General features: G+C 40.6%; 2 protein-coding genes across 3 annotated transcripts; one reads left to right on the top strand and one right to left on the bottom strand.

The window, feature by feature from the left end:
- The first annotated feature begins 1,695 nt into the window (after positions 1-1,695).
- Positions 1,696-15,965, top strand: TXNL4A (thioredoxin like 4A). Of its 2 annotated transcripts, XM_073331812.1 has the most exons (4): positions 1,696-1,878; positions 3,073-3,246; positions 13,491-13,594; positions 15,362-15,965. In XM_073331812.1, exons 2-4 carry the CDS (start codon positions 3,094-3,096, stop codon positions 15,531-15,533), a joined length of 429 nt encoding a protein of 142 aa, XP_073187913.1. In that variant the 5' UTR covers positions 1,696-1,878; positions 3,073-3,093; the 3' UTR covers positions 15,534-15,965. The 2 variants fall into 2 exon arrangements, with proteins under 2 accessions (XP_073187913.1, XP_073187914.1); XM_073331813.1 differs by lacking the exons at positions 1,696-1,878; positions 3,073-3,246 and adding an exon at positions 4,755-4,834.
- HSBP1L1 (heat shock factor binding protein 1 like 1) lies at positions 15,360-26,297 on the bottom strand. Its single transcript, XM_073331814.1, has 4 exons — positions 25,976-26,297; positions 23,507-23,573; positions 22,303-22,397; positions 15,360-16,060 (listed from the first exon to the last, which is right to left on the bottom strand). The coding sequence occupies exons 1-4, from the start codon at positions 26,018-26,020 to the stop codon at positions 15,998-16,000; spliced, it is 270 nt and encodes an 89-aa protein (XP_073187915.1). The 5' UTR covers positions 26,021-26,297; the 3' UTR covers positions 15,360-15,997.

Raw genomic sequence — 26,297 nt, 5'->3', positions numbered from 1 at the left:
GAAACCAGCAAGATAATTCAGATGGTTCTCTACTGGTGCAGCTTTCTCTGGTGAAGGACTTGGTTCAACATGAGACTAGAACGGGAGGAAAGGGAGCGTGGGTGTGCTCTTTGCATCCTACTGTGTCCAATTGTAAGTCTGGATTTGACTGGTTGTGTTCAGCTAACATTAATTTGGGAATTTTGGTAATGTAAAGACTGTCCTACTAATCCACAGGATTCCTGACCATACTCATTGATATAATGCCTGTACTGGTTTTCGATTCACCCAGTTATTCTTCTGCTTATTGCACCATGCCGATGGTGACTGTTTCATTATTTTTGGCTCTTACTCTAACCATGGTACTATCTCATATGGCTTCTAGCTTTATTTATGTGAAAGCACATAATTTGAGAATCGACATAGGAAGTGTGGTAATTACATTCTTGTCATGGGTAGTGTACCCTCAGACTAGTGTCCTTGACCAAAACTGCCTGCTAAGAGCACAGAGAGTTTTCGCAAAAAGAAAAGGAGTACTTGTGGCACCTTAGAGACTAACCAATTTATTTGAGCATGAGCTTTCGTGAGCTACAGCTCACTTCATCGGATGCATACCGTGGAAAGTGCAGCAGACTTTATATATACACAGAGAATATGAAACAATACCCCCTCCCACCCCACTGTCCTGCTGGTAATAGCTTATCTAAAGTGATCATCAGGTTGGCCATTTCCAGCACAAATCCAGGTTTTCTCACCCTCCACCCCCCCACAAAATTCACTCTCCTGCTGGTGATAGCCCATCCAAAGTGACAACTCTTTACACAATGTGCATGATAATCAAGTTGGGTATTTCCTGCACAAATCCAGGTTTTCTCACATCCCCCCCCACCCCCATACACACACAAACTCACTCTAAACCTGGCTGTGGCAGGGACTTGGTAAGTGTTTTTTCTAGTACATCATCTCATCTGCAAAAGTCTGGCTCAGCAGAACTGTTCCGTGGGAGGGTGAGCTTGGTAGATCAGGACAGGCCCCACTTGGCAACAATCTCCTGTCACTGTGAATTTTCTACCCCTTAAGGCTTGACCGCAGCATGATGGGTTGGCTGCCATATCAAAGCGGGAGAAAGCCTCACAGGAAGTGAGGACGTGCACAGTGCGGTACTCTCAAGCCCGGGGCCCGGCTCGGCCAGGAGCCCGTCTCTAGCTTCACCCAGCACCAGCTGCTTCAGAGGAAGGTGCAGGGCACCCCAAAGTGGGTGTGACACTAATGGCATCGCCTGGCCCTGGAGGCGCCTCGTCCGGAGCCTGGTGGCAGCCAGCATTGGCTCCTGTCCTGAAGTGTGAGGCTTGACATCTCTGGCACGCGTAACCCTGGCACCACTCCCAAGGCTGGGCCCTTCCCTGCCTGGCATAGCAATCTCCAGGCTCAGAGCAACCAGTGGGGCTTTTGAAACCTTGCCTCCCCTTTGTGGGGGTTGGTAATACATCAACGACAGGTTTCAGAGTAGCAGCCATGTTAGTCTGTATTCGCAAAAAGAAAAGGAGTACAAAATGTTTCCCACGTGAATTGGTACAGCCTGTTACCCCCTGCCGCTTTAGGGAGTTGGTATGCTCCAGCTCTCCTTTTCCCCTCACAGGGGTCAGAAGGTAACAATCCGCCTATTGAAGGGAAGCCTACAAGCAAGATGGCGACTACTGCTTCCTGTCGTGGACGTGTTCTGCTCGGAATACGCAGTGCGTCACTTCCGACCCCCTTTCAGCGAGCCCGTAGAGTTTTGGGCGTGGGCGCGCGCCCCCGTCTGGTCCCCCTCAGGGCTCGCGGCGCGGTCGGGGGCCGTTGTGGAGCGTGGTGCAGGCAGCGGCGCCGGCGGTTAATCTGCGAGTGCGGCCGTGGGAGGTTGGTGTCTCGGGGGCCCGCTGGGCGGGCTCCGTGTGGAATGTTCTGGAAGGGGCGTCGCCTAGCGGGAGCCAGCCCGTGCCGCCGCGGCCAGGGGCGCGGGGGGGCAGCTTCAATGGGGTGTAGGGTGGGGCATTGTGGAAGGGCCCTTTGGGGCGGTGATGCGCGGGGCTGAGGGGGCCACTGTGGGAGAGGGTGGTGGGGCACTGTGGGAGGGGGTGTCAAAGCTGGTTTGGGATTTAAGTGGCCCTACGTCATTGGCCCCATGTCATTGCCCCCATTAGCACACCGGGTAACCCTTAGTGGGGGCAGCCCCCACATTGCACCACCCCCACCGCGGAGGGGTTTGTAATGATCATAGCTGATGGAGCTAGGGTGCGACTGCATCCCCGCGTCGTCGTCGTCCCCCGGCTTTTAGTGGTTTCCCTTATGTGCAGGGTTTACAGTTTGATTCAATGGCTTTGAGCACCCCCACTATAGTAATCGCTCCAGCGCCCTGGTAGTAATAGCTCCTTTAAAAATGGTAAGTTTGGGAGCAAATCTGTCAAGCCTCTGAACGTGGCACATCTGACCTGCCAGCTGTAATATGGCTGGGCCTGTTGGTAAAAGACTGAAAATAAAGGACTGGAGATTGTGAAGGCTGAAGAGGTTTCTCTCCATTCTTCCTATTCCTGGATGGGAATCTTGCTGGAGACCCCTCTTGCTGGACTGGACGATGGTTGCTATGTGAAGCGTGGCCCTACTCCATACTGAGCGTTTCCTTAAAATTTCCTACCTGTACTTCAGTGCCAGTGAGAACAGTGTTGTAGAGAGGTCACAGTGTAACCACCATGTCATTTAGGGCTGTTCTGATACAGGCTAGGACTAGGTGACACAGTAGTCAAAATGCTTGCTGTCGATCTATGCTAGAACTACTGTTGGTGAAGTTGCAACGGTGGGAAATCCTAAGAAAAAGCACAGTCTGTACACAGCATTAAGAAAAATAAATAGTCTTTATCCGAATTAGTTCACTATCAACAATACTTTTGGTGGTGTGTATGTGTTTTTAAAGGAAACCAGTGAGGTCTGGACACGTGCATCATCTTAAATAAAAGCTAACAGATGGGTGTTAGCTTTATTGGGTTGGCTTTCTTGATTAATGTTAAGTAGATTTCAAGAATTGTCAATTCTTAGATGGTTTCTGTTCTTTTGCAGGCCTTACATCAAGTTTTAAAAATGTCGTATATGCTTCCTCACTTACACAATGGCTGGCAAGTAGACCAGGCCATTCTTTCAGAAGAAGACCGTGTGGTGGTCATCCGATTTGGACATGACTGGGATCCAACTTGTATGAAAATGGATGAAGTGTTATACAGTATTGCTGAGAAGGTAAATTTGGATTGTTGTTTGTGATAATTGTATATTTCTGTTCAGCATCTGAAATTGCGTGTTCTTTTTAGTCTAAGGCAGTTTCCAGGCAATAAATCCAACTTGTTCAGTTTCCTTAACAAGCTATGCCTACATTGAATGAATGTGAAACAGCCATCTGCTTTCATGGCCATCTGAAATAATTACCCACCATGTTGTTTAATGCTTGATTGAATGGAAACAGTACTACTATATTCTAAAACTGAGCATCTGTCCCTGAAAATATTTTTCTTTTCTGACTGCTGATAGTTTAACATCTAATAATCTAGGCCATTCAGAGGGAAACAAGTTTCATTAATAGCACTGGTATGAACACTACAGGTAAGATTAAGCCAGCATTGTCACTTCATACTCAGAATGTGTAATATTAATACACTAGCAATTAGAAGATTAATTGGAATAGGTTAAAACGTTTAGATGTTTTAGTTTGGCATATATTTTTATTTTTAAAATGTAAAATCTTAAAATGCATGGGAAGAAATGCACTTATAGACCATGCTCAGCCTTGGTTGAAATGGGTGCCACTGCACTGGCTTAATTAGAGTTTGCACTTGGTTATACCAGGGCTCAAATTAATTTTAATCTGTACACATTGAGCCAAGCTCTTGAAGCTTTCTCAGATGGCAATGATACCCTCTGACAAACAGATCACCCATTTAAGCATCTTAGATACTGAGGAAAAATTAATACACCGGACCCTCGCTAGAACATGCATCTATATAGCGCGAACTTGCATATAGTGCGGTTGTGACCATGAATCCCAAATTTAATTACTTTAATTGAAATTCATTTTAACGCAGTCCCCTCTAATGTGGTACCGCGCATGAATCCCATGTTCTAGCGAGGGTCCAGTGTAATTGTTTACATAAATATGTGATTGGATATATTTTATCCTTTCATGTTCTCCCAGATAACATTATTGCATAGTAGTACAACTAGACAGAAATCTTAGCAAATTATTTGTTGGTTAAACCTCAGAAGAAAAAGTGGGAAACTCAAATAAAACAAGAACCTAGCCAAAAAGACTACTGTGAATTAATGTTTAAATGGCATTCAACGGTTGTTTCCAAAATCGTTTGTACAGTTCTTTATGTGCTGTAACCTGATGTGAAGCTGTTTCTGTGGCAGTCATTTCTTCTCAATGGCATTCTTAAAAAATTACACTTCTCTTGTTCATCTCAGTGTTGTTGAAGACATCTGGTAAGGCAACTGCGTACATATCAAATATTGAGCCATAACAGGACTTAAGCTAGGAGGATGCTTTGACATTTCTTCAGCACAGCTTCTTTGCATTTGTTTGTCTTATGTTTACTTTTAATGTTGTGAGAACTGATGGATTATACACGGGAATACTATTAGTATTTATCTTTGGCAGGACTCTTGGCAATTTGGCAGACATATTGGCATTTAAGTTTTTATGAGGGGAAAAAGAACAATGTAACTTTTTATTTAAAAATCTCCCTCTGCAGAAATGGCAGGTTAAAGGGGGAGATCCTTCCTCATCCTCTTGCTTACGAGCCATGTTTGGATCTCGCAGCTGTTTTAAAGAGTGAGTAAAAGTTCCAATTGTACAGGTGTTTATAATCTAAAGCAGGGGTTCTCAAACTTCATTGCACCACAACCCTCTTCTGACAACAAAAATTACTACAGGACCCCAGGAGAGGGGACAGAAGCTTGAGCCTGCCCAAGCCCCACCACCCCGGGGGTGTGTGTGCAAAGCTAAAACCCCACTGCCCCAGGCTGGGGGGGCCAAAGCCGACGGGCTTCAGCCCCAGGCAGGGGGCCTGTAACCTTAGCCCCACCAGCCAGGGCTGGAGCCCTTGGGCTTGGGCTTTGGCCCTGGGCCCCACAAGTCTAAGCCAGCCCTGGCAACCCTATTAAAATGGCGTTGCGACCCACTTTGAAGTCCCAACCCACAGTTTGAGAACCGCTGATCTAAAGCATAGTACAAAATGTTGCCATGCTGTAGCTGCATGCTACATTTGAAGAAAATGTAGCTCTATTTCACACTTAGTACTGAGGTGGAACATTTTTTTTTTTTAAATTTGCAGCATGATTTTAGGAAGTAGTAATGTATCTGTACTTTATAATCAATGTGGAGTTGGACTGTATTGACCTGACTTGTATTTTGGCAAGAGAAAACCGCCAGAACATAAAGTAGATTGTTCCCACTAAAATATATCCTTGTTTACAATTGAAATAAGCATTCATTTCAGTGCAATACATACCGAAAACTTTAGAAAGTTTAACAAGAAATAATGTTGTGTGTTTCCAGTTTTTCCAGAGCAAAAATGTAAGAATACTATACTTATAAAATACCTTGAAAATATCTCAAATTATTTTTTGCAGTACAGAACACTGTTTCAGAGGCGGCCTGTGATTCCTGGAAGCTCATCCCCAGGGATACAGAGCTTGGGGTGCTAAATTTTTATATAATTAAATACAAATATTTAAACGATATTTACAGTAAAAAGCTAAAACTTGTCTAAAAGTAAATACCAAAAATCAGACAAACCTCAAATCGGAAACCTTTATTGTATGCATGACATTTGGTAGAGAATCACTTGGTCTCTGGCAAGTGATGACTTGAGATGACTGGGTCCATTGCTTTGCATCTAACCAACCGTGGTTGAAAGGCACACTAGCAATGGCATCTACTCAAGAAATGGCCACTTGTCCCTGTGCTTCTACTCGGAGGCAGGCAAAAGCTACAGAGACAGTTAATAGGCAGAGTAGGGAGGTTAGAAAAGTGTAGTTGTTGTTAAAGCTGGTGGTATTTGCCAATCATTAAGATAAGCATACTCTTTTAAAATCACTTCGTAATTTTAAAGCCAGGAAAATATTGATTAAATTTAAAGCTTATATGTCTAATAACTAGAGCTGTCAATTAATCTCGGTTAGCTCACGTGCTTAACTGAAAAATATTAATCATGTTTAATCACACTTTTAATCGCAGTGTTAAACAATAGACTATTGAAATGCATTAAATATTTTGGATGTTTTCCTACATTTTCAAATATATTGATTTCAATTACAACATAGAATACAACATGTACAGTTCTCACTTTATATTATTATTTTTATTATAAATGTTTGCACTGTAAAAATGATAAAGAAAAGAAGTAGTATTTTTCAGTTCACTTCATACAAGTTGTATAGTGCAGTCTCTTTATCATGAAAGTGCAATTTACAAATGTAGATTGAGTAACTGACTGAACAAGAAGAAGGACTGAGTGAACCTGTAGGCTCTAAAGTTTTACATTATTTTTTTTACATAACTAATCAAAAACAAAACAAACAAGCATATTTACATTTACGGGAGATAATGCTGCACGCTTAGTATTTCTAATGTCACCTGAAAGTGAGAACAGGTGTTCGCATGGCACTTTTGTAGCCGGCATTTCAAGGTATTTAAATATCAGATATGCTAAACGTTCATATACCCCTTCATGCCTCTGCCTGAAGAGACATATGAATCTTTAATTCAGCTAGCACATAAATATCTTGCAACGCTAGCTACAACGGTCCCATGCCAATGCCTGTTCTTACTTTCAGGTGACATTGTAAACAAGAAGCAGGCAGCATTATCTCCTGCAAAAGTAAACAGACTTGTTTGTGTGAGTGATTGGCTGAACAAGAAGTAGGACTGAGTGGACTTGTAGGCTCTAAAGTTTTATGGTGTCTTATTTTTTTGTAATAATTCTACATTTGTAAGTTCAACTTTCATAATAAAGATATTAGGTGAATTGAAAAATACTGTTTTTACAGAGCAAATAGTTGTAATAAAAAATAAAGTGAGCACTGTACACGTTGTATTCTGTGTTTTAATTTAAATCAATATATTTGAAAATGTAGAAACTATCCAAAAATATTTAAATTGTATTCTGTTATTGTTTAACAGTGTGATTAATCGCAATTAATTTTTTTATTGCGTGATTAATCACGATTAATATATTGTTAATGCTTGTGAGTTTAATTCAAAAACACATTCCTCACCCAAAAAATTTTTCTTGGGTCTTTTTTCTCCCTTAGACCTTGATACTCATGTTTAGCTCCTCCTCTGCTCTCCTCCGCTTTCTTTTAGGACTGCGCAAAATTTCCCATTAAGTCCCCCGCAAATTACCCTGTGTACCTCTTAACTGTCACTCAAGATCTGACAGAAACTTCCACCTCGCTTTGGCTTGTTAGTACAGATCTCCAATATACTTGTATGAAAACCATGTAACTTGAAGCTATTTTAAAAACAGTTTCCAGCTAAAACAATTTAATTGGCCACAGTACACCATGTCAAACTTTTTTAAAACTGTCCTCAAGAGTAGATCCTAATTGCAAGCTGGTTTTGTCAGGTTGTTTAACTTGTTATCTAAACTGTGTTAAAACAGCTTCAGGCTAAAAGTTTTAGGTTAGTGTAGACTGGGTGTTAGCTATTGTAATGCTTGCAGGCATATGGGTTTTTTTTCTGCTAAGGTATTGTAAACGGCATTAGGAAGAAAGACATTGGAAGAAAAGTGGGATTCACTTTTTCTTTTGTCTGATGTAAAGCCTTGAGCCAGTAAATGGGAAATAATATTGTATAGCTGAAAGTTGATCTTGCTGAGTTATATGAGGGGAAGTAAGTGGAGAAATATACGGAAGGGACCTACAACTTTTCTTATCCTTCTAGTCATGGACCAGTTATAAGAAATGGCTTAATACTGGTCCACCAAATATTTCTAGCCCTGAGAAGTATTAAAATGTTAGCCATATTTAAGGTTCATCATCTAACCATAAACTTTTTTGGATATGTTTGTTGAATAATGTAAAACTATATTAGCTTCACAGAATAAGTTGTTATATGTACTTCTGCCTGGGTTCCCTCACTACAGGTGCGATAGGCTTTTAGAATCTACACTGCTGCTGTATTCAACAGGAACTTCAATGGGCCATTGTAGTTAAGTGGAGAAAATATCCAATTTTTTTTTCCCCCAGTCCACATATGCTCCACTCAACTTCATTGGGTGTCGTAGCTTTTCTTGAATATAGAAGAAGACACTATTACACTAGCAGTGTTGGACATGGATGGCCTCTCAGACTTTGCTTGAAGAGAGAAACAGCGAATGTGTAGATATTCCCTCTTACGGGGATTATTGAAGTTCTATATAGTTATTCAAGAACAAAAATATCAAAAACATAGATCTGAGAAACACCAAGATAATGGTCGTGCTTCCCTGCATATTCTCCACATCTTCCATTTCAGAATGATGTTGGTGCACGGTACTCTTAACTCCTAAAGCTTAGAATGAATGCTTATGCTTCTTGAAGTCAGTTTTCAGATGGTATACAGTACTGGTTTTAGTGTTAACAGTTCTAATAAGGAGCCACTAAAATCAGACTGAAATTAAAAAGTGAGTGGAGGAAGACAAGTTGGCAGCAGAAAGTGGCACTTGAGGTCTGACACCTTGCAAATCTGGCCAGTAGTATTCTTTTTTCCAAACTTTGGAGTCCATGGAACTTTTAATCCCCAAGCGCTAAAAGGAAATAGTTTTGGAGAAGTCCCATTGATTTACTGCAGGGATTTTTACGTAGTCAGACTTTTTTTATTACACTTGAATGTGTGTACAAAGATTTCCATTCACATTTTTATAGGTGTCTTCACTGAACACTTTTAAACTGTAAAGAGTCTCAGATTTATCCTTTTTTACTTTCCTTGAAAAAGTAAATGTTTAAAAAATTCTGCAAATGTTATCTGTCAAATAAATGTGGAGGCTCCAGCATGGCATTGGGGAGCACAGGCCACTGGCTGCACAGAAGTGGGAGATCACTGTGCAGCTCCCCTCCCAGGACACAGATTCAACAGTGAGGCTACACCCAAGCCTGACACAGTGAAAGGACTGGGCCTGCCCCAGAAACACCCCAGGGCCCTGCCCCTCTGTGCCAGGTGCACCAGGTGTTGGCAGGCATGCTCAGCAAGGGAGGATCCAAGTGAGGGGGGGATACAGGGGTGGGTTGAGAGGGTTCTGTGTGGGGCAATCTGGGGGTGGGTGGCTCGGGGGGGGAGATGTGGGTGCAGGGGGGATCTGGATGCACAGGGGCTTGTTATGGGGTTCTGGGTGCAACAGTAATGGGACTCTGCAGGAGGGTCCAAGTTAAGGTGGTTGGGGCTCAGTGGGGTGGGGATCTGGGTGCGGGTGGCTTTTCACGGTGGTCCAGCTGCAGGAGCAGGGGGCTTGCCCGGGGCGTTTTGGGTGCGTGGGGAGGTGAGGCTTGGTGTCAAGGTCTGGGTTTGAGGGGCTCTGGATGCACGGGGGTGGGCAGATGGGGGAGCAGCTCCCTGTACAGTGATCCCTCCCTCTGCAGCTGAGGAGCAATGGGCACAGGAAGCGCAGGAAAGGGGGAGTTTGCAGAGCTTCCTAGAGCTGGGAGAGAAATCTGGGAGTGGGTCTGACGCGGCCCTGGATGCCTCACAGGGGAAGAGGAAGTCCTCTCATTCCCAGCCCAGCCGGGACTAGCAGCTGAGCCCACTGCAGGGTGGGAGCCACCAGCTGGGTCTTCCCCAGTTCTGCCCCCTGCCCCACAGTGATTTACCTCTCTGCTGGCTGCCCTGGGCACCTGAAACATACTGCTGGGGAGGATTGCATGACCGCTGTTGTGGCTTTCCTTTGCTTCCCCATCAGAAAGTCATTTTCTGCCGGGAAGCAAAGAAATTGGGTGCTATACATTCTGCTTATGCGAGGTGGCACAGAATTTCCCCAGGAGTAAGTACCTGTGTCTGATTATAAACTCAAGTATCTTTTACTGGAATGAGAATTGTGCCAGCTGCAATTGTCTTTAAGTATAGTTGTAGCTGATGGGGTACTAACATGATTTGCTTTTCCAGTATTATATTTATTTTCTTCTCTGGTTTGAGGTAGTTATGTTAAAGTTAGTGTTTAGTGTCTTGTTCTCACATCTGACTTCTAGATAGGCGCCACTATGCTGAAACGTTAGGGAACAAGTTTTATACTCTAAACAGTGGTCTCCAAACTGCATGGCATGCCCCCTTGTGGGGTGTGGAGGAATCTGTATGGGGGAGGTGTTGTGGCAGGGCCTGGGCCAGCTCCCAGAGGGGAGTGGGGAGAGAGTGCCACCCAGCCCCACTTTGCCCTCAGACCAGTTGCAACCCCAGCCACAGCTCCACTCCCCCCCGACCAGCTCCACCCCCAGCCTCAGCTCCACTATGCTCCCTGCTCTGCCCTCAGCCCCAGGCCAGCTCTGCGTTCATTCCCGCTCTGCCTTTAGCCCCAGGTCCTTCCCCATCTCCAGTTCTGCCCCCAGTTCCACCTTCAGCTGAAACTCCTCTGCTGAGCCAGTAACGGAGTAGGGGCACAGACAGAGTCCATTACTGGAAAGAGGAAGTGCAACAGGAAAAGTTTGGGCACCTGTGCTCTATATAGGAACATTTGTTGTATGTATTGTATTAGTGCCTAAGAGCCCCAGTTGTTGACCATGTCCCATTGTGCTGGGTGCTGTAGAAACACGGAACAAAAAGATGTCCCAAAGAGCCTTCAATCTAAGGAGCGTGGCTAGTGATTCCAGTGTTCAAATGCTGTAAAGCACTGAATTCTAATTAAAAATCTTTTCAGAATTGAAACAAAGGGCATGGAGAGAGGAAAGGAAGGCATTCTGGATTTAGTTCCTGACTACCTCAGATTTCATGTGTGATTTTTGTTCAAGTTGCTAAATGCATGTGTACTCAGTCCTCCATTTATAAAATTAGTACAACAATTTTCTTCCAATCTAATGCTGGGAAGGTAAGTTCATTAATGTTTGGGAGGTGCTTAGATTATGGTGATAAGATCTCTACCAAAGTATGTATAATGATCAAAACAATCTCATTTTCAAAGTGAGATTCAGCTAATATTGTTTATTGAATATTAACTATGTAAAATTTCTCAGTTTTGTAAAACAAAGAAAAGTTAATATTTGTACCCTCAGTGGCTTCCTCTCCTAAAGTGTGAGGCCATTTGGGTCCCTTGCTAATGACCTACAAAATTTTGTAGTTTATATTCTATAGGAGCTGTAATTGCTCAGTTCATTTAAATAGAGGAAATATCAAACAAACTTAAGCCACTCCTATGGTAGGTGCTATAGTATTTCTTGCATTGAGTAAAAACTAATATTTTTGCATATAAAAATATTTTACTTATATTTCTTAATATTTTAATGGTATTCTTTTGTACTTCAAAAATAGAAATGTTTGTGCTTGTGCTTTGATTCATAATAAATTCTACCTTTGGCAGAAATGCTCTTTGTTTCATGAAAGTATATTTTAAAAATTGTGGACAATGTGATCTCAAGGTTAACCAGACACTGATATTTTATTCAAGGACTAAATTTAGTGTGTCCTAAGAGTTTTAGGTTTTTGCTGACAAATGTGCATTGTAGAAATTTCCCAGCAGGAGAATTGCACATGAGCTGTTGGTATTGTACATGTCAGTCACCTGGTAGTTCTTACAGAAGCAGCAGTAGAGTGAAAATAATGTCTTAGTTTCACTGTGCTGGAGAAGTCTTTTCCTGCAAAATCAACCTGGAAGCAATGAGTTACTTCAGAAGATTATCTAATTTGATCTTATAAATACAGTTAACTTCATAGGTAATGTGAACTGAGTTCTTGGGGCTGACTATATGTACACAGACTTTGAGGTTTGATACTGTGTGTCTAAATAGAAATTTACTTTTTTGACAGACATTTGGATTATGATGTATACCAAATAGCTTTGTCACTTTGTACATGAATGAAAAATCAAGGTACTTTCTTAAAGTACCTATGTTATGTATGCATTTGCAGACTTTTAAAATGACTAATTGCTGTTTACACTAAACAAAAAAGTGCTTGCTTGATACTGCATAATTCTGTATTGTTTTATTTGTTAACATGTTATATAATTTCTGTTTAATCATATTTTGTTTTCCAAGTTGTACTTGACAGAAAATTAAATAGTTAAAAGTACTTGAAAAATATTAAGCTTGTTACAATCTAAGATTTTGCAAGTATTACCTTTTAGAGAATGCAAAATTTGCCTAGTTATGCATTGAAAAGTCAGGAAACAAAAATATAAGGGTGTTTGCACTACATTTAACTCTTCCCTGTTATACATGTGAGTTACAAAAGCAAGCAAGTATATCATATAAACGTTTCTCAAAACTGTGGTGTTTCTGCAACTTAAAAATAGATGCTACATGTGTATCTAATCCTTGTGTATGTGCATATTTTCATTATCATTGTCCAGTATGTTTAGTGACTTAAATGTTCATATCAGTTCTCCTTCTTTTCAAGATAATTTTATTAATCCGCTCAGAGCCTGTGGACTGTACATTTTTCTTTTCAACTGGAGCATAGCTTTCTTCAGCAATTTAAGAAATTAACCATGAATTTAGTAAGAAAACCCATTTCAAAATGTACGGTGCATGTACAAAGTGCAATCTTCAGTTCATAATAACTCTGCAAAATCAAATCCTACTTTTGTCAGAGCTCTCAAAAGTATTACTCAATGAGGAATATTTACATGCCAAATTTAAACTTTCTACCCCTGCCATTTGGACTTCATAGATGTCCAAAAAGCCTGAAGGTTTTTTTTTTTAATTCTGAAGTTTAGTGTGTTTTTTTTTCCCTACTGTTCTATTAAATAATAGCTAACCCATCTTTGCTCAAACTTTTTAAAAAAAACTTTCTGCTTTGGACACAGACAAATTATGGAAAATTTCAGCTTTTTGGGTGAAAGTTTCTGGAAGTCATAAGCAACTGAAAATTAAGCATTTAAATTCTAACCCTTCAGCAACCTTAATGATAGCATTTGCTAGCACTCTTACCTTAAATATTTATAGGGTCAGATATATAATTGAGAGGAAGGCACAACAGAGTGTGACTTAGTCACTATTTTAATACATACCATTTTTCTGTTACTGGATGTGAATTCCCTTTCTCAATAAGATGTCTTGTCTGTAATATTTTAAAATGTATTTATTTTCCAAACTTTTAAGAGCGAGTTAGAAATGGCAAAAGGGAATAAATATTTGCTTGACTTAGTTATGAACATCTTGCAGCATTATTATTGCAATAACTTGAGCATATTTTCTCTAAATCTGTCAAAATTCTATAAAAAGATCAGTCATTATATAGTTATTAAAGGCTTGCTAGTGTATTTTGCTCTGTTTACAGTCATTTTAATTTTGTTTCTTCTGTTCAGGTAAAAAATTTTGCTGTTATTTATCTTGTGGATATCACAGAAGTACCAGACTTCAACAAGATGTACGAGTTGTATGATCCCTGTACGGTCATGTTTTTCTTTAGGTATGCCTTATTTCTACTGTATAATTTAATTTGGTGTATTGTGGATTACATGCTATAATTAAGGGCAATGTATTGTATGCATTTTATATATGCTCTTGTATTTTTTTAAAAAATATTTAAGATGGTATTGTACTTATGTACAAGTAATTGCATTCAAGTTCAGTGTGGCTCTTCCCCAATTAATCTAATAAACCTTAACACCTTGTATCAATTCTTCAGTAATGTTGATACCCTGACCCATTTGCCACTTAGCACTTCCATTCCTGAGAATTAAAAACAGCACCGTTATGAACCAAGATGATACTGCAAGTAAAGCCTGGTCTACACTAGCAGTTAAGTCAGTAATACTGTGTCGCTCAGGTGTGTGAAAAATCTGCAGCCCTGAACAATGCAGTTAAACCCACCTAGCGCCCAGTGTAGACAGCGCTAAATCAAAGGGAGAATTATCCTGTTGACCTAGCTACCACCCATTAGGGAGGTGGATTACCTACCCTGACAAAAGAACCCCTCCCATCATCATTGGTAGGGTCTTCAGTGAAGTGCAACAGTGGTGTTGGTGCAGCATTTTAAGTGTAGATGAACCCTAAGATCCTGACTGAATTTTCACTCTAGTGCCATATTCATCTCAAAGCACAGTCGGAAGTTTAAATGGCATTGTTTTATATCTTAATGTGTATTAACATATGCCATCTGGATAATTTTCCTCACATTAGACCTATTGAAGTCAATGGAGTATTTTTCATTGGTTTGGAGGAGGCCCATTGTGCACAGGAAGTGTTACTGCATTCGCCTCTCAAGCAGAGGTTTTAAAAAAGCATTCTGAGCTTTTTTTCTTCCTGCTACCCAGCTGCACAGAACACTGTACCTATGAAATCAGCAGTTTTGCATGTTTGAATCTGCACAGTAGCTGATTTTAGATGTTAGATTTACAGAAACAAGCCCTAAATATAATTAAAATATTTACATTTAAAAATCAAATGTGTTAAGTTTATAACAATATCCGTATCTTATAGTTGAAATGTCTTACGTTTCCTAGAGTGATAGAACTGCTAAACTTTTTGCATTCGTTGTGTATTTGCTTGACATTTTGAAGTGTGGCAACATTTAAAGACACTGCCAACATAAAATTAAATCTTTACAGTAAATTACTAACACCTCAAATTACTTGTGCTTGTACTTTTTGGTTTCTTGGAGAAATAAAAGTACACTGATCCACTTCACTTTGTTCTCATATACTAGCACAATATTTGAGTTCTTGGCACCATAGGGAATTTCAAATTTAAATGTCTAAGAAAAAATACATCTCGTTCACATGCTAATTAAATAAACAACACAGATAAAATATTCATAATAGATAACTATCCACATTATTCAGTTCTTGAACCACTAGGTCTACTTCTAATTGATAACATCTGTTAAACGACAAATACATCTAGAGCTTTTTAGAAAGGGACTTTGTTCAGAAATGTTACTTTTTTGTGCGGGAGGCGGGGGGGGGGGACATGAAGATGCTATTCCTCAGGATAAACATAAATCTTTATCTTTTTATTGTAACTTTAGGAACAGAAAAATACTATTTTAAAACAGGTGGGCTTTCAACCTGAGTATGACAAACACTAAATGGCAAAATACATTTGTTAAATACCTATTTGCTGACCTACAGGGATATGGTAGAAGAGTTACATATTGCAGGGTGCTTGAGTCCTGTGAAATATTATGAGAGAGTAGTTTAGCATATTGACCTGTTTTTTTTCTTTCCTCTTAAAGGAATAAACACATCATGATTGATTTAGGTACAGGTAACAACAACAAGATTAACTGGGCGATGGAAGACAAGCAAGAGATGATCGACATTATAGAAACCGTTTATAGAGGAGCTCGTAAAGGTAGAGGTCTCGTGGTGTCACCAAAAGACTATTCTACCAAATACAGATATTGACATTCTGTGACACTTGCCCTTTCTCTTTTAGTCCACCTCCACATACACATAATTATCCTTTGTATATAAAAGTTGATTTACATTTTTTTATTATGAACCTGTTTTGAACTCTTATTTAAAAACTTTGTAAAATTTCATTTGAAAAAATAGACAGGAAGTCTGGAACCATTTGATTTCAGAAATGCAATAGCTGGATCATTCCTTTTGAATTAAAGGACTTTAACTCTGCAAATGTCAACCTCTCAGTATAATATATTTTTTTAACACAATTCTATTCTTAGAAAAATATGTTAAAAAAATATGACAAGTTGAAACAAATGTACATGAGAAACTTTTAGTGTAGCCTATTAATGGATAAAAAGTAGTGCTGTTATGTTCTTGCTGTTGGCTTATTATTTTTAATAATAATAAAAGTATTTGCCTTTCAAGATACACCTCTTGAAGTTAATGGCTTGTCACTTTTGTCAGAGTCTCATATTCGTGGTATTTTGTTCATGTCTGGTAATGGATACCAGAAACCATTGGCACTAAAAAGAGAGGGTGAAATACTAAGCAAGCAAAATTCTCTGGAAATACAGTTGTTGCGTATCTTAAAACATTTTTTTCCTATGTTTGAAAAAAGACGCTTTAAATGTGATTTCCCCACTATAAAGTTATGATTACAGAATTGCTATTCTACAACTAAAGTTTAGACACTTATCATTGTATACACTTTTCATTATAAATCTGACTGAAAACCAGTTCTAACTAAACCAGAAAAGGTCTTTTATTTGTTTAGTTTGTGGGCAACTGCACCAGCCATTTTGAGAAATGCAGGTTGAATTGGTATTCCATGGCTTGTTCTAGTAACTCTGAATTTGTTTCATTCCCTGATCCTCAAGAACTAGTGCATATGGCTATACTTAACTATGGTGAATGATTTGTTTCCTATGTAAAAATGTATTTCTAGGTGCTATACAAAATATTAAAAATTATATAAAGTCCTGCTAATTTTCTAAGCACTGTATGAACAGGGATCCAGGGCCAAGACTATTGGACATCTTAGAAGCAGCACCACAGGAGTCCCTGCCCCACTCTCTGTGCTGGCGACTGTAGTGATTCATCTTCGTGAACATTATTTTAAAAAACAAACCACCTTTTATATTAAGAAAATGCCAAGGATAACATTAGTTATCTCAATTTAAAATATAAAATTTGTTTATTAAAATTTGAACTAAAAAAAATTCAGTTCAGGTTCCATAAATATCCTTAACTTTTCCCTGGTATCCCTGGCTAATTTCACCCTCATCAGAAACCCTTTTTTCTCATTCACCTGACCTCAAATGCATTTTCCGATTGGACTGAAACTCTGTCAGACCATTGCATATGGCCCACAGGCACACTTCCAGTTCGCCATCCTTTTGCCTCTTACCTTGTTTGTACTAACTAGAGATTCTGTGCCTTCTCATTGGGGTCCCAAGAACAACATACTGCATCTTCACCCAAATATAGTTTAGGAGCATCTCTCCCATACAACACCATTCCAATGAGAGTCAGAGAGCTCTATCTAGGCCAGTAGTTTTCAAACTTTTTTTTTTTTTTAGTGACCGAGTTGAAGAAAATTGTTGATGCCTGCGACCCAATGGAGCTGGGGCAGAGGGAGTTGGGGTGTGGGAGAGGCTCAGGGCTGGGGCAAGGACTTGGGATGCGGGACTGGGTAAGGGCTCTGGGGTGGGGCTGAGGATGAGTTTGGGGGGCAGGAAGGGGCTCTGGGTTTGGGGGGCTGGAGCAGCGGATTGGGGCGCGGTGTTATGTTGGGTGGCTCCTGGTCAGCAGGGGTGCTAAGGCAGGCTTCCTGCCTGTCCTGGCACCGTGGGCTGTACTGCGCCCCTGAAGCGGCCAGCAGCAGGTCTGGTTCCTAGGCAGAGGCACAGAAGCAGCTCTGTGCGGCTCTCACCTGCAGGCACCGCCCCCGCCCAAGCCAGTGGGAGTGCGGAGCCGGTGCTCTGGGCAGGGGCAGTGCTTGGAGCCCATCTCCCCCTTCCCCCACCCCCTCCTGGAGCTGGACCTGCTGCTGGCTGCTTCCAGGGTGCAGCGCGGTGTCAGAACAGGTAGGGACTAGCCTGCCTTAGCTGGGCAGCACCGCAGGCGGGACTTTTAACTGCCCTGTTGGCGGTGCTGACCAGAGCTGCCGTGACCCAGTGCCTTACATTCCATGACCCTTGAAAACCACTGGCTTTGAGGAAAGACCATTACAGGGTGGGGGTGTCTTATTGCTCTTCTAGATTTGTTGGGAACTCCTGGAAAGGCTGAAGCAACCTGGCAGAAATGCTTCCAATAATCTGGAGCATGGGTATGAAGATTCTGAAGTGGTTTCAAGAACTGGGGTTTTCAGGCATCCATGTAGTTGGAAAGATCTGCAAAACTTGATTAGGTTGGTGGGAGAGTTCGCAACTGATGCTGCTCATTAAATTTTATAATTTCTTAGATACAATGAAGTAGTTTAAGGCACTTGCATTATACTGGGAAAGAGAAGCGTCCCAGGTAATGTCAAAGATAAACATGGACTAGCACGGTTTTTTAAAGCCTGGTCAGCTGTTAACTGACTCTGGGGGTCCATCCTGGACTCTGCCTTTCAACAAATAGTTGAGAAACTAATTTTAACAATTTAACAGCTGAAAAGCAGTTGATCCTTTTATTTTTGTTCTTCCTGCTATGCTAAATAGAACTGGCTTGACCAGTTCTATTTAGAGTAGCAGGAGAGGGGTAGATGCTTAATTGATCCCTGGTTTAGTATGCTTATTTAGCTTAGCCTTTTCTTGTCCACATAGCAGGAGTGAGATAGTGTTTTAAATCGATCTAGTTAGACTGAGGTGAAACTCCTGCCTTGCTTAAACCCATGTAATCCATGCTTAAATAATTTCAGCTTGTTTTGGTATTACCAAAGCAGGAGCTAAACAGATTTAGGTGATAATGAAACTGGTTTACATGTGTTTACATTAGGGATTAGAACTCGTTTAACTAGGTTGATTTTTAAATAGATTGTTAGTTTGATGCAATTTTTCTACTCTAAAGAAGCCCTCAGAAATAACTGCTTTATTTTAGTGTTACACTTTCTGAAGACTGATTTGCTGTACTTCTGCATTCCTGCTTTTTGTCTCAAGCCAGGGGAAGGGAGGTGCGGTGAAGAAGCAAGATCCATAGTAGTTTTAAGTGTGCACTCCTTCCTGAAACACTGTGGTTGAGAATGATTAACTTCTCTTCATTGGTCTTTTGCTGTTTGTTTCCTTACTAGAGTTAGTTTTGGGTGCATTCAAGAAAAGGCAGGTATAAACTACATTGTAAATATCTTAATTGGGAAATTATTTCCTAGATTGTAAATTATTTGGGATAGGGACAGTTTTCCCTTGTGTGAACAATGCTCAGTGCATAGTAAATGCTTCTGGATTACAAAAAAAGTAGCATTTTTATGAACAATATTATTTACCTACTCATACCTTTGTTTTTGTACCCTGTAAAAGATGTGCCATGAAATTTAAGTGCCATGAAATTCCATTTCCAGCAAGATATTGCCTAGTAATAGTATCATCCTTTTGGAATCTTATATCCTTGAAGTTAATTTGTTTTCTTTAATTTGTTCTGTCAAGTCTATCTTGTTAAGCAGATGTATGATAGCATTATCTCATGTTCCAAAACCTATCCTGTATTCAAAATGGGATCCTTTCTGAGCTCATCCCCTCATGCTGGGGAAAGTACATAGGTGAGATATGGTTTCCTGCTACAGATTGTATGGTGAGATATATGCACACCTCAATGTTGGTATGCACTATTTTGGAAAGAGGTATGTAGCAAGACAGAAGTGAGGGCTCTGTTTAAGTGCACAGTCCTTTTCTGTGTATGACTTTGATAAAGCAACTTGTATTCAGAGGTGTGCAAGTACAGAGGAATTTCCAAGATTCATCTTTGGCTAATGTCTACACTACAAGCTAGGGTGTGATTCTCCTTTTTGTGTATGCATACTCATGCTAGCTCTCACTGAACTAGCATGAGTATAAATAGCCATGTAGCCATGGTAGTGTGAGTAATGGCAGCAGAGGCAGGGCTTAACCGTGCTTAGTACAAACCCTCCTGAACCAATGGGTTCTGCAACCCATGCTAACAGGGCTACACTGCTACTTATACTTTCACTAGCTTGATGAGAGCTAGTGTGAGCGTGTTTATGCAAGCAGAGGAATTACAGCCCTAGCTTGTAGTGTAAATATATTCTGTGTACCAAAGTAGACTATATCACTCAGATAAAAATCTTATTTCAGCATTAATAGTATGGGTACATATTCTGAAAGCGAGAGAGCGAGCTTGTGCACACACTGAATCTAAGGGAGTGACAAAATAATGTGGTTTCATACACATACAATATTGTAACTGTGGAAATCCATTGCCACAAGAGGATTCAGTTATTCTGGGACTATTAAACTCAAAAACAAGGAAATTCGGAAACAAATCTAAACATTAAATTTTTTTACAAGAGCATGTTTCAGGTATTTTGAAAATGAATAGCTTTTTATTTAATCTTTATCATTTTAAAAATTACATGGCTGGGCAGATTCATTACAGAATATATTTTTGGATTTTTGTAATGAATATTGTACACAAATTTAGTCTCATCTCTTGATAAGATAGTGTTTCCTCTATGGCATCTTAAGTAAAATGTGTCGTTAGTCTGATGGCCATAACTCATCTTTCCTCCTTTATTGGATCAGTAACAAAAAATGGAGACTTCATATCTTGCATGACATAATTTGCTTATATACTTTTCTTTCACTGGAGCTATTCTTTGTGATTGCTGAAATATTAATAGATGTTCTAGTTATCAGTCATGGTGCAAGACTAAAAATTTTACCCTTTGAAGTCCTTTACAATGTGTGGTATTTTCACTTGAATTTTGTAGAAATACACATCCTGTTTGTAAATGAAATCTTCCTCATTCTCTATAGAATGTAATACAGATTCTGTCTGTATTTCTTGATCAGTATGTTCTCATTTTCAGTGCTGTGCAAAAAAAAAAATATTATTTGCTTATTCAATTAATGAATATGGTTCAGTATAATAGGTTTCAGAGTAACAGCCGTGTTATTCTGTATTTGCAAAAAGAAAAGGAGTACTTGTGGCACCTTAGAGACTAACCAATTTATTTGAGCATGAGCTTTCGTGAGCTACAGCTCACTTCATCGGATGCAAATTCATCCAATGAAGTGAGCTGTAGCTCACGAAAGCTCATGCTCAAATAAATTGGTTAGTCTCTAAGGTGCCACAAGTACTCCTTTTCTTTTTGCAATATAATAGGAACATCCTTGTACAATTAACATTTTAATTTAAGATTTGAGATGGTGGTTTCAATGTTATGAAATATTTGTTTTTCCACAGAAATTAGGCATCAAAAGGGACAGAAGAATATAGTGTATATACTTTACTGCACTTCCTTGCTCTGTTTAATATGGGTTCCTTTAAATCACAAAATCAACTCATTTATCTCAAATTCAGGGATTTTTTTTTTCAGATGGGTTAAAGGAAAATCATGGTAATAGAAGGAAAATATCACCAAATACTACAGGACAATTAAAGTGAGACAACTGTATAACTACTAAATATGCTGACCTGTGTTAGTTTTTAAAATTTTATTTTTATTTCTCTGGTGTCTATCCAGGGATCTAGGCGCTATACATTGATTCATCAATTCTTCAGTTACAAATTAAGGTTATTGTGATAGTTCAGATATGTGATACAAAGTCTTAATTTTTCTTGTTAATTTTAGATACAACTAGCTGTAAAATATAGTTTAAAAATGCAGCATGCTATAGTGGATGCTGTTAGCAGAATCAAATCCCAGGCATATTAAATTATTAAAAATGACCTCAACCTTTTTTTAAATACAATCTAGATTCCAAATAAATGCAGACTTACATGGCAAAATATTTTAACAATATTTGAAAATCAGGTGCTAATCTTCTCTGTCAGGATGCAAGATTACAGTATGTTCTCTTTTCCATTCCCCATTCCCCCCCTACAATTCAGGATATAACGGGAGCCTAAACTAAGGTAATTTTAGGCACTAACTTTGCTCTGTGTTCTTGGGATGTCACCTTAGAAATCTGCTAAATGAATTCGGGATTTGAAAATATGTAGTGTAAACTTACATAAGTTCTGTTTTTGAGTTAGTCTCAAACTGTTACAAGAGATTCCATTTAAATGCTTGATATTAAACAATCTACAAGGTGATAGTCTATTAGAATACATTGTGGATCTGGGTGTGCAGTTCCCATTAAGGGAATATATGTACTCCAAAGCATTTATTGTTGGCATTTTAGTGGAGCTTCAGGTATCAAGACCAAATGGAAAGATGTAATGCATAGGAAGCCTTCATTGTTAAACAAAGCACTAAAAACTTAATTTCTCCAAATAATGTTCTCTATGATTTAGAGACAAATTCTTTCATCTGTGTTAAGCCTTTTCTACACCAGGACTTTGTCTACTAGTGATGTTAGACAACTGGTTCAGACAGTGTAGTCAATTCTTAATGGGCCCTTAATGAGCTTGATATAAGAGTGATGCTGGAGTGGGAGGATAGACTCCTTCCCCTCTTCCGTTCCAACCTTCACAGTCACAAACCGTAACTCAGATGCCCACCTTTAAAAGGGATGGAGAACCTGGGCACCAAGCCTTTCTCCCCGGTAGTGTGGAAGCAGTTTACAGCATAACTACACACAACTTTGTTTTACAGAGCAACTCTCACCATCAGATCCTCACTGGTATTTTCTATCCCAGCCTGTGCCATTAGGTCAGTGACGTGCTTTTCAAGGTCATCAATACGTTCACCCATTTCTTCCAGTAAAAAGTTAAAGAGAACATTGTTATGTATAGCAAGAGTACAGTTTTGTTAACTTTCACTTCTGTGAAATGTTTACCAGTCAGAAGTTACTCTTCCAGATGACTCCATCTCATGCAAAACTGAAGCTGAAAGGAATGTTACAAAATTGCATTGCAATAAGTTTTATAGTATCTGAAAAGGGCCGTGCCCTGTGAGTGATTTGAATGCTTACTTGAATGCCTACCTACTTGGAGTTAGAACAGCTTTCTTCCTAACAGCCTCTTTTTTTTTTTTTTTTTTTTGGTGAGGAATGTGCCTCAAGAAGTTGCTCTGAAAGACGGACATTATGCTGTATAACACCCTATTACCTAGGAGGCCATAGTGAATTACAGCTGCATTTACTAATGTACCTGTAAGGTCAACCATGGACAACATAAATATGCAATCAAAATGCATACAGAAGCTGAATTACAAAAATTTGGGGTGGGGAGGGGAGAATAAGAGCAGAGGTTGGTTGTTACAGCTTATCTTGTGCAGCAAGTTTCCAGGTATGTGACCCAGTTTCTGTATTGTTAATTAGTGAGAGATACCTCAGAGCCCTTTTTGTTCTCAGCTTCTCTCTTTGGGTCCAATTCTCCTTTTCCCTATACATGGAAGGCTAAAAGAAAGTTTGTCCGTACTTTCTATTTGTTATGCATAATACACTAATTTAAAAAGCAGTTCTTATAGACCTCTCTTTCCTCTTTCACGGTTCTTGCCGAGGTGATTGTACCTGGCTGTCAGGATATTGCAGACAACTTGCCACCTTTTCTTATAGACTCCCATCAGCAAGAATTGCTGTACACTGGCTGGTCTTTACCATACAAATATCAGCATTCTTCTGAGGAAAGGTAAAATATTTAACTATGGTACAATTTGGATCTCTGTATAAATGCATGGTTAATTGTATTCGGGATCTTTCTGAATACCAAACTGAAGTGTAAGTGTATCCAGATCTTGATTTCTCAAAGTAAAATATCAGATAAACCAACCAGGTGAAACAGTTAGTGTTTTTTATATAAACTTATTTAAAATCCTACCGAACTTGCTCTATTAATCTAGTAACATACAGAATAACAAAAAAGGATATTTCTCAGAGTTAACTTTTCAGTCAAAGCTTGAAAGTTCTCCTGCAGTTGCTGTAGTAGGTTTTCTGCCTGTAAAAAATAACTAATTAAAACATCCACCCAAATCAGCAAAGAATATACTGTCTTGACACTTCAGAAGAGCTTTCTATTCTGTGAAAAATAAAACATGGTGTGATAATTTCATTAACAACACTGGGCTGAAATAGAAAATCAAATTAGAAAAGCAGTGTGTGAAAGAGATGCATGGCTAAGAAGTTCATTGGATCTTATTGATATCTGTCCTATGTATTAATGTATGAAAGAACAAATACAACTATTCTTTTCCAGATTGGCTTAGAAGAACTGTAACTAGTAATCTAGTTTCTAAGAAGATCATTCTGAGACCCAAACACACAGACTGAAGTATGTACCCAACCTATGACGAATCAAGTAATTAAAAGTTGAATATATTTTCTTTGGCTTCTGCACAATTATATCTCATTGTTTGTTTCCTTTATGCAAAATGGGATACTTCTGTCATGTGGGTGTTGTGAGACTAACTGTTTGTAAAAACAACAGGAGTCCAGTGTCATCTTAAAGACTAATATTTATTTTGGCATAAGCTTTTGTGAGTAAAAAAAACCCCACTTCTTCAGCTGCATAGAGTGAAAATTACAGATGCAGGCACCTGGGGAAGTGAGAAAACAGATTGACAGAGCAAGACAAGTACCCAGAAGTCACCTACTACAGGACCGGCCCAACAAGGGAAATAACGGAACACCACCAGCCATCTCGTGCAGCCCCCCCCAGCTAAAACCTCTCCAGCATATCATCAACGATCTATGACCTATCCTGGAAAACGATCCCTCGCTCTCTCAGATCTTGGGAGGCAGGCCAGTCCTCGCTTACAGACAGCCCCCAACCTGAATCAAATACCAGCAACTACACACCACACCACAGAAACACAAACCCCATTGCTTCCTCTGTCCCCATATCTACTCTAGTGACACCATCAAAGATCCCAACCACATCAGCCACACCATCAGGGGCTCATTTACCTGCACATGTACTAATGTGATATATGCCATCGTGCCAGCAATGCCCCTCTACCATGTATATTGGCCAAACAGGCCAGTCTCTACATAAAAGAATAAATGGACACAAATCAGACATCAGGCATAGTAACATACAAAAGCCAGTAGGAGAACACTTCACTCTCCCTGGACATTCTATAGCAGATTTTAAAGTAGCCATCCTTCAACAAAAAAACTTAAAAAACAGACTTCAAAGAGAAACTGCAGAGCTACAATTCATTTGCAAATTTAACACCATTAATTTAGGCTTGAATAGGGACTGTGAGTGGCTGGCTCACTACAAAAGCAATTTTCCCTCTCTTGGTGTTGACACTTCTACCCTGATTGAATTGGCCTTCTCAGCACTGGTTCTCCACTTGTAACCTAACTCCCTTCTCTTCATGTGTCAGTATATTTGTGCCTTCATCTGTAATTTTCACTCCATGAATCTAAAGAAGTGCAGTTTTTTACCCATGAAAGCTTATGCCCAAATAAATCTGTTAGACTTTGAGGTCACTGGACTCCTTGTTTTTGTGGCTACAGACTAACAGGGCTACTCCCTGATACGTTTGTAAAGCATATTGAAGTCCTGGGGTGGAAGGCACTATAAGTGTGAAGTACTGTTATTACCACTAAGGGCTTGTGTACACTGGCAACGTACAGTGCTGCAACTTGCTTGCTATGGAGTGTGAAAAAACACCCCCCCCCCAGCAAGTTTCAGCGCTGTAAAGAGCCAGTGTAGACAGTGCCCCAGTGCTGGGAGCTAGGCTCCTCATGGAGGTGGGTTTTTTGGAGAGCTGGGAGAAGTCCCAGCACGGTGCCCGGCCACACATTATCTTCATTTTACAGGTGGAAAACAGGCACAGAGGGCCAAACAGGATTAGTTAAGGAAACTGTAAGTGTAAATACACCTTGGGTAACAAACTTTTCAGTGCTTTACACGTTACGTGGTGTCTCAGTAAGAGCTGCTGCCTGCCTGGGCCCTGACCTGACCCATTTTCTTGTTTAAACCCGTGCTAAGCTGAACTAGCCTGACTCTGGCTGCTGAGATGGCTGGTTTACTTGGAGGTAATTCACAAAGACTATTCTATTACCCTCCTCTTGTTGGGGAATCTCCGGTTTCTGCCAACGACTCTAACAGGGGGGGAACTCAGCGTGGGGCAGAGCGATTGCCCCCCCAGCCGTGGGGCTTTAGGAAGGAGCTGCTGCTACTGTTACCGGACTCCTGGGGCTTTGCAGGGGAACCGGCACCTTCTCTGCCTTCCTGCCGCCCTGTAGCCGCTTCTGTGGGTTACTGGCAGTGACCGTGTTCCCCAGAGAGGGAGGCTCGCCGGAGAGCTGCAGCCCGCGTGTGGCAGGGCGGCTCCCGGGCCGTGACCCCCCTCAGCCCGGCCCGCCCTGCCTGGGACCCGCACTCACGAACTGCGAGAGGTCCTGCGCGCTCCGCGGGTCGTTGTCTGCCATCCTTGGCCGGCTGCCGCCGAGCCCCCGCGCCGGCCCCTGTCCTACTCCTCTCTCCTCCTGCGGCTGCCGCCTGCTCCCAGCTCCCGCCTCCCTGGCGCGCCAAGAGGCGCTGAGCAGGAGCCCGCCCGGGCAGAGGGACACGCGCACAGAAAGAGGCCACCGCCTCCTCGAGGGACCTGGGGTCTTGTCAGCGCCCGTCTCGCCGCAATGCCCGCAGCGCGGCGGGCCGCCCCCGCAAAGCCCTTCCTTCCCACACTTCTCACTCCACCTGCTGACA

Source organism: Lepidochelys kempii, chromosome 2 (assembly GCF_965140265.1).
Source record: "Lepidochelys kempii isolate rLepKem1 chromosome 2, rLepKem1.hap2, whole genome shotgun sequence".
Taxonomy (NCBI): domain Eukaryota; kingdom Metazoa; phylum Chordata; order Testudines; family Cheloniidae; genus Lepidochelys; species Lepidochelys kempii.
This window is presented reverse-complemented; position numbering and strand designations above follow the sequence as displayed.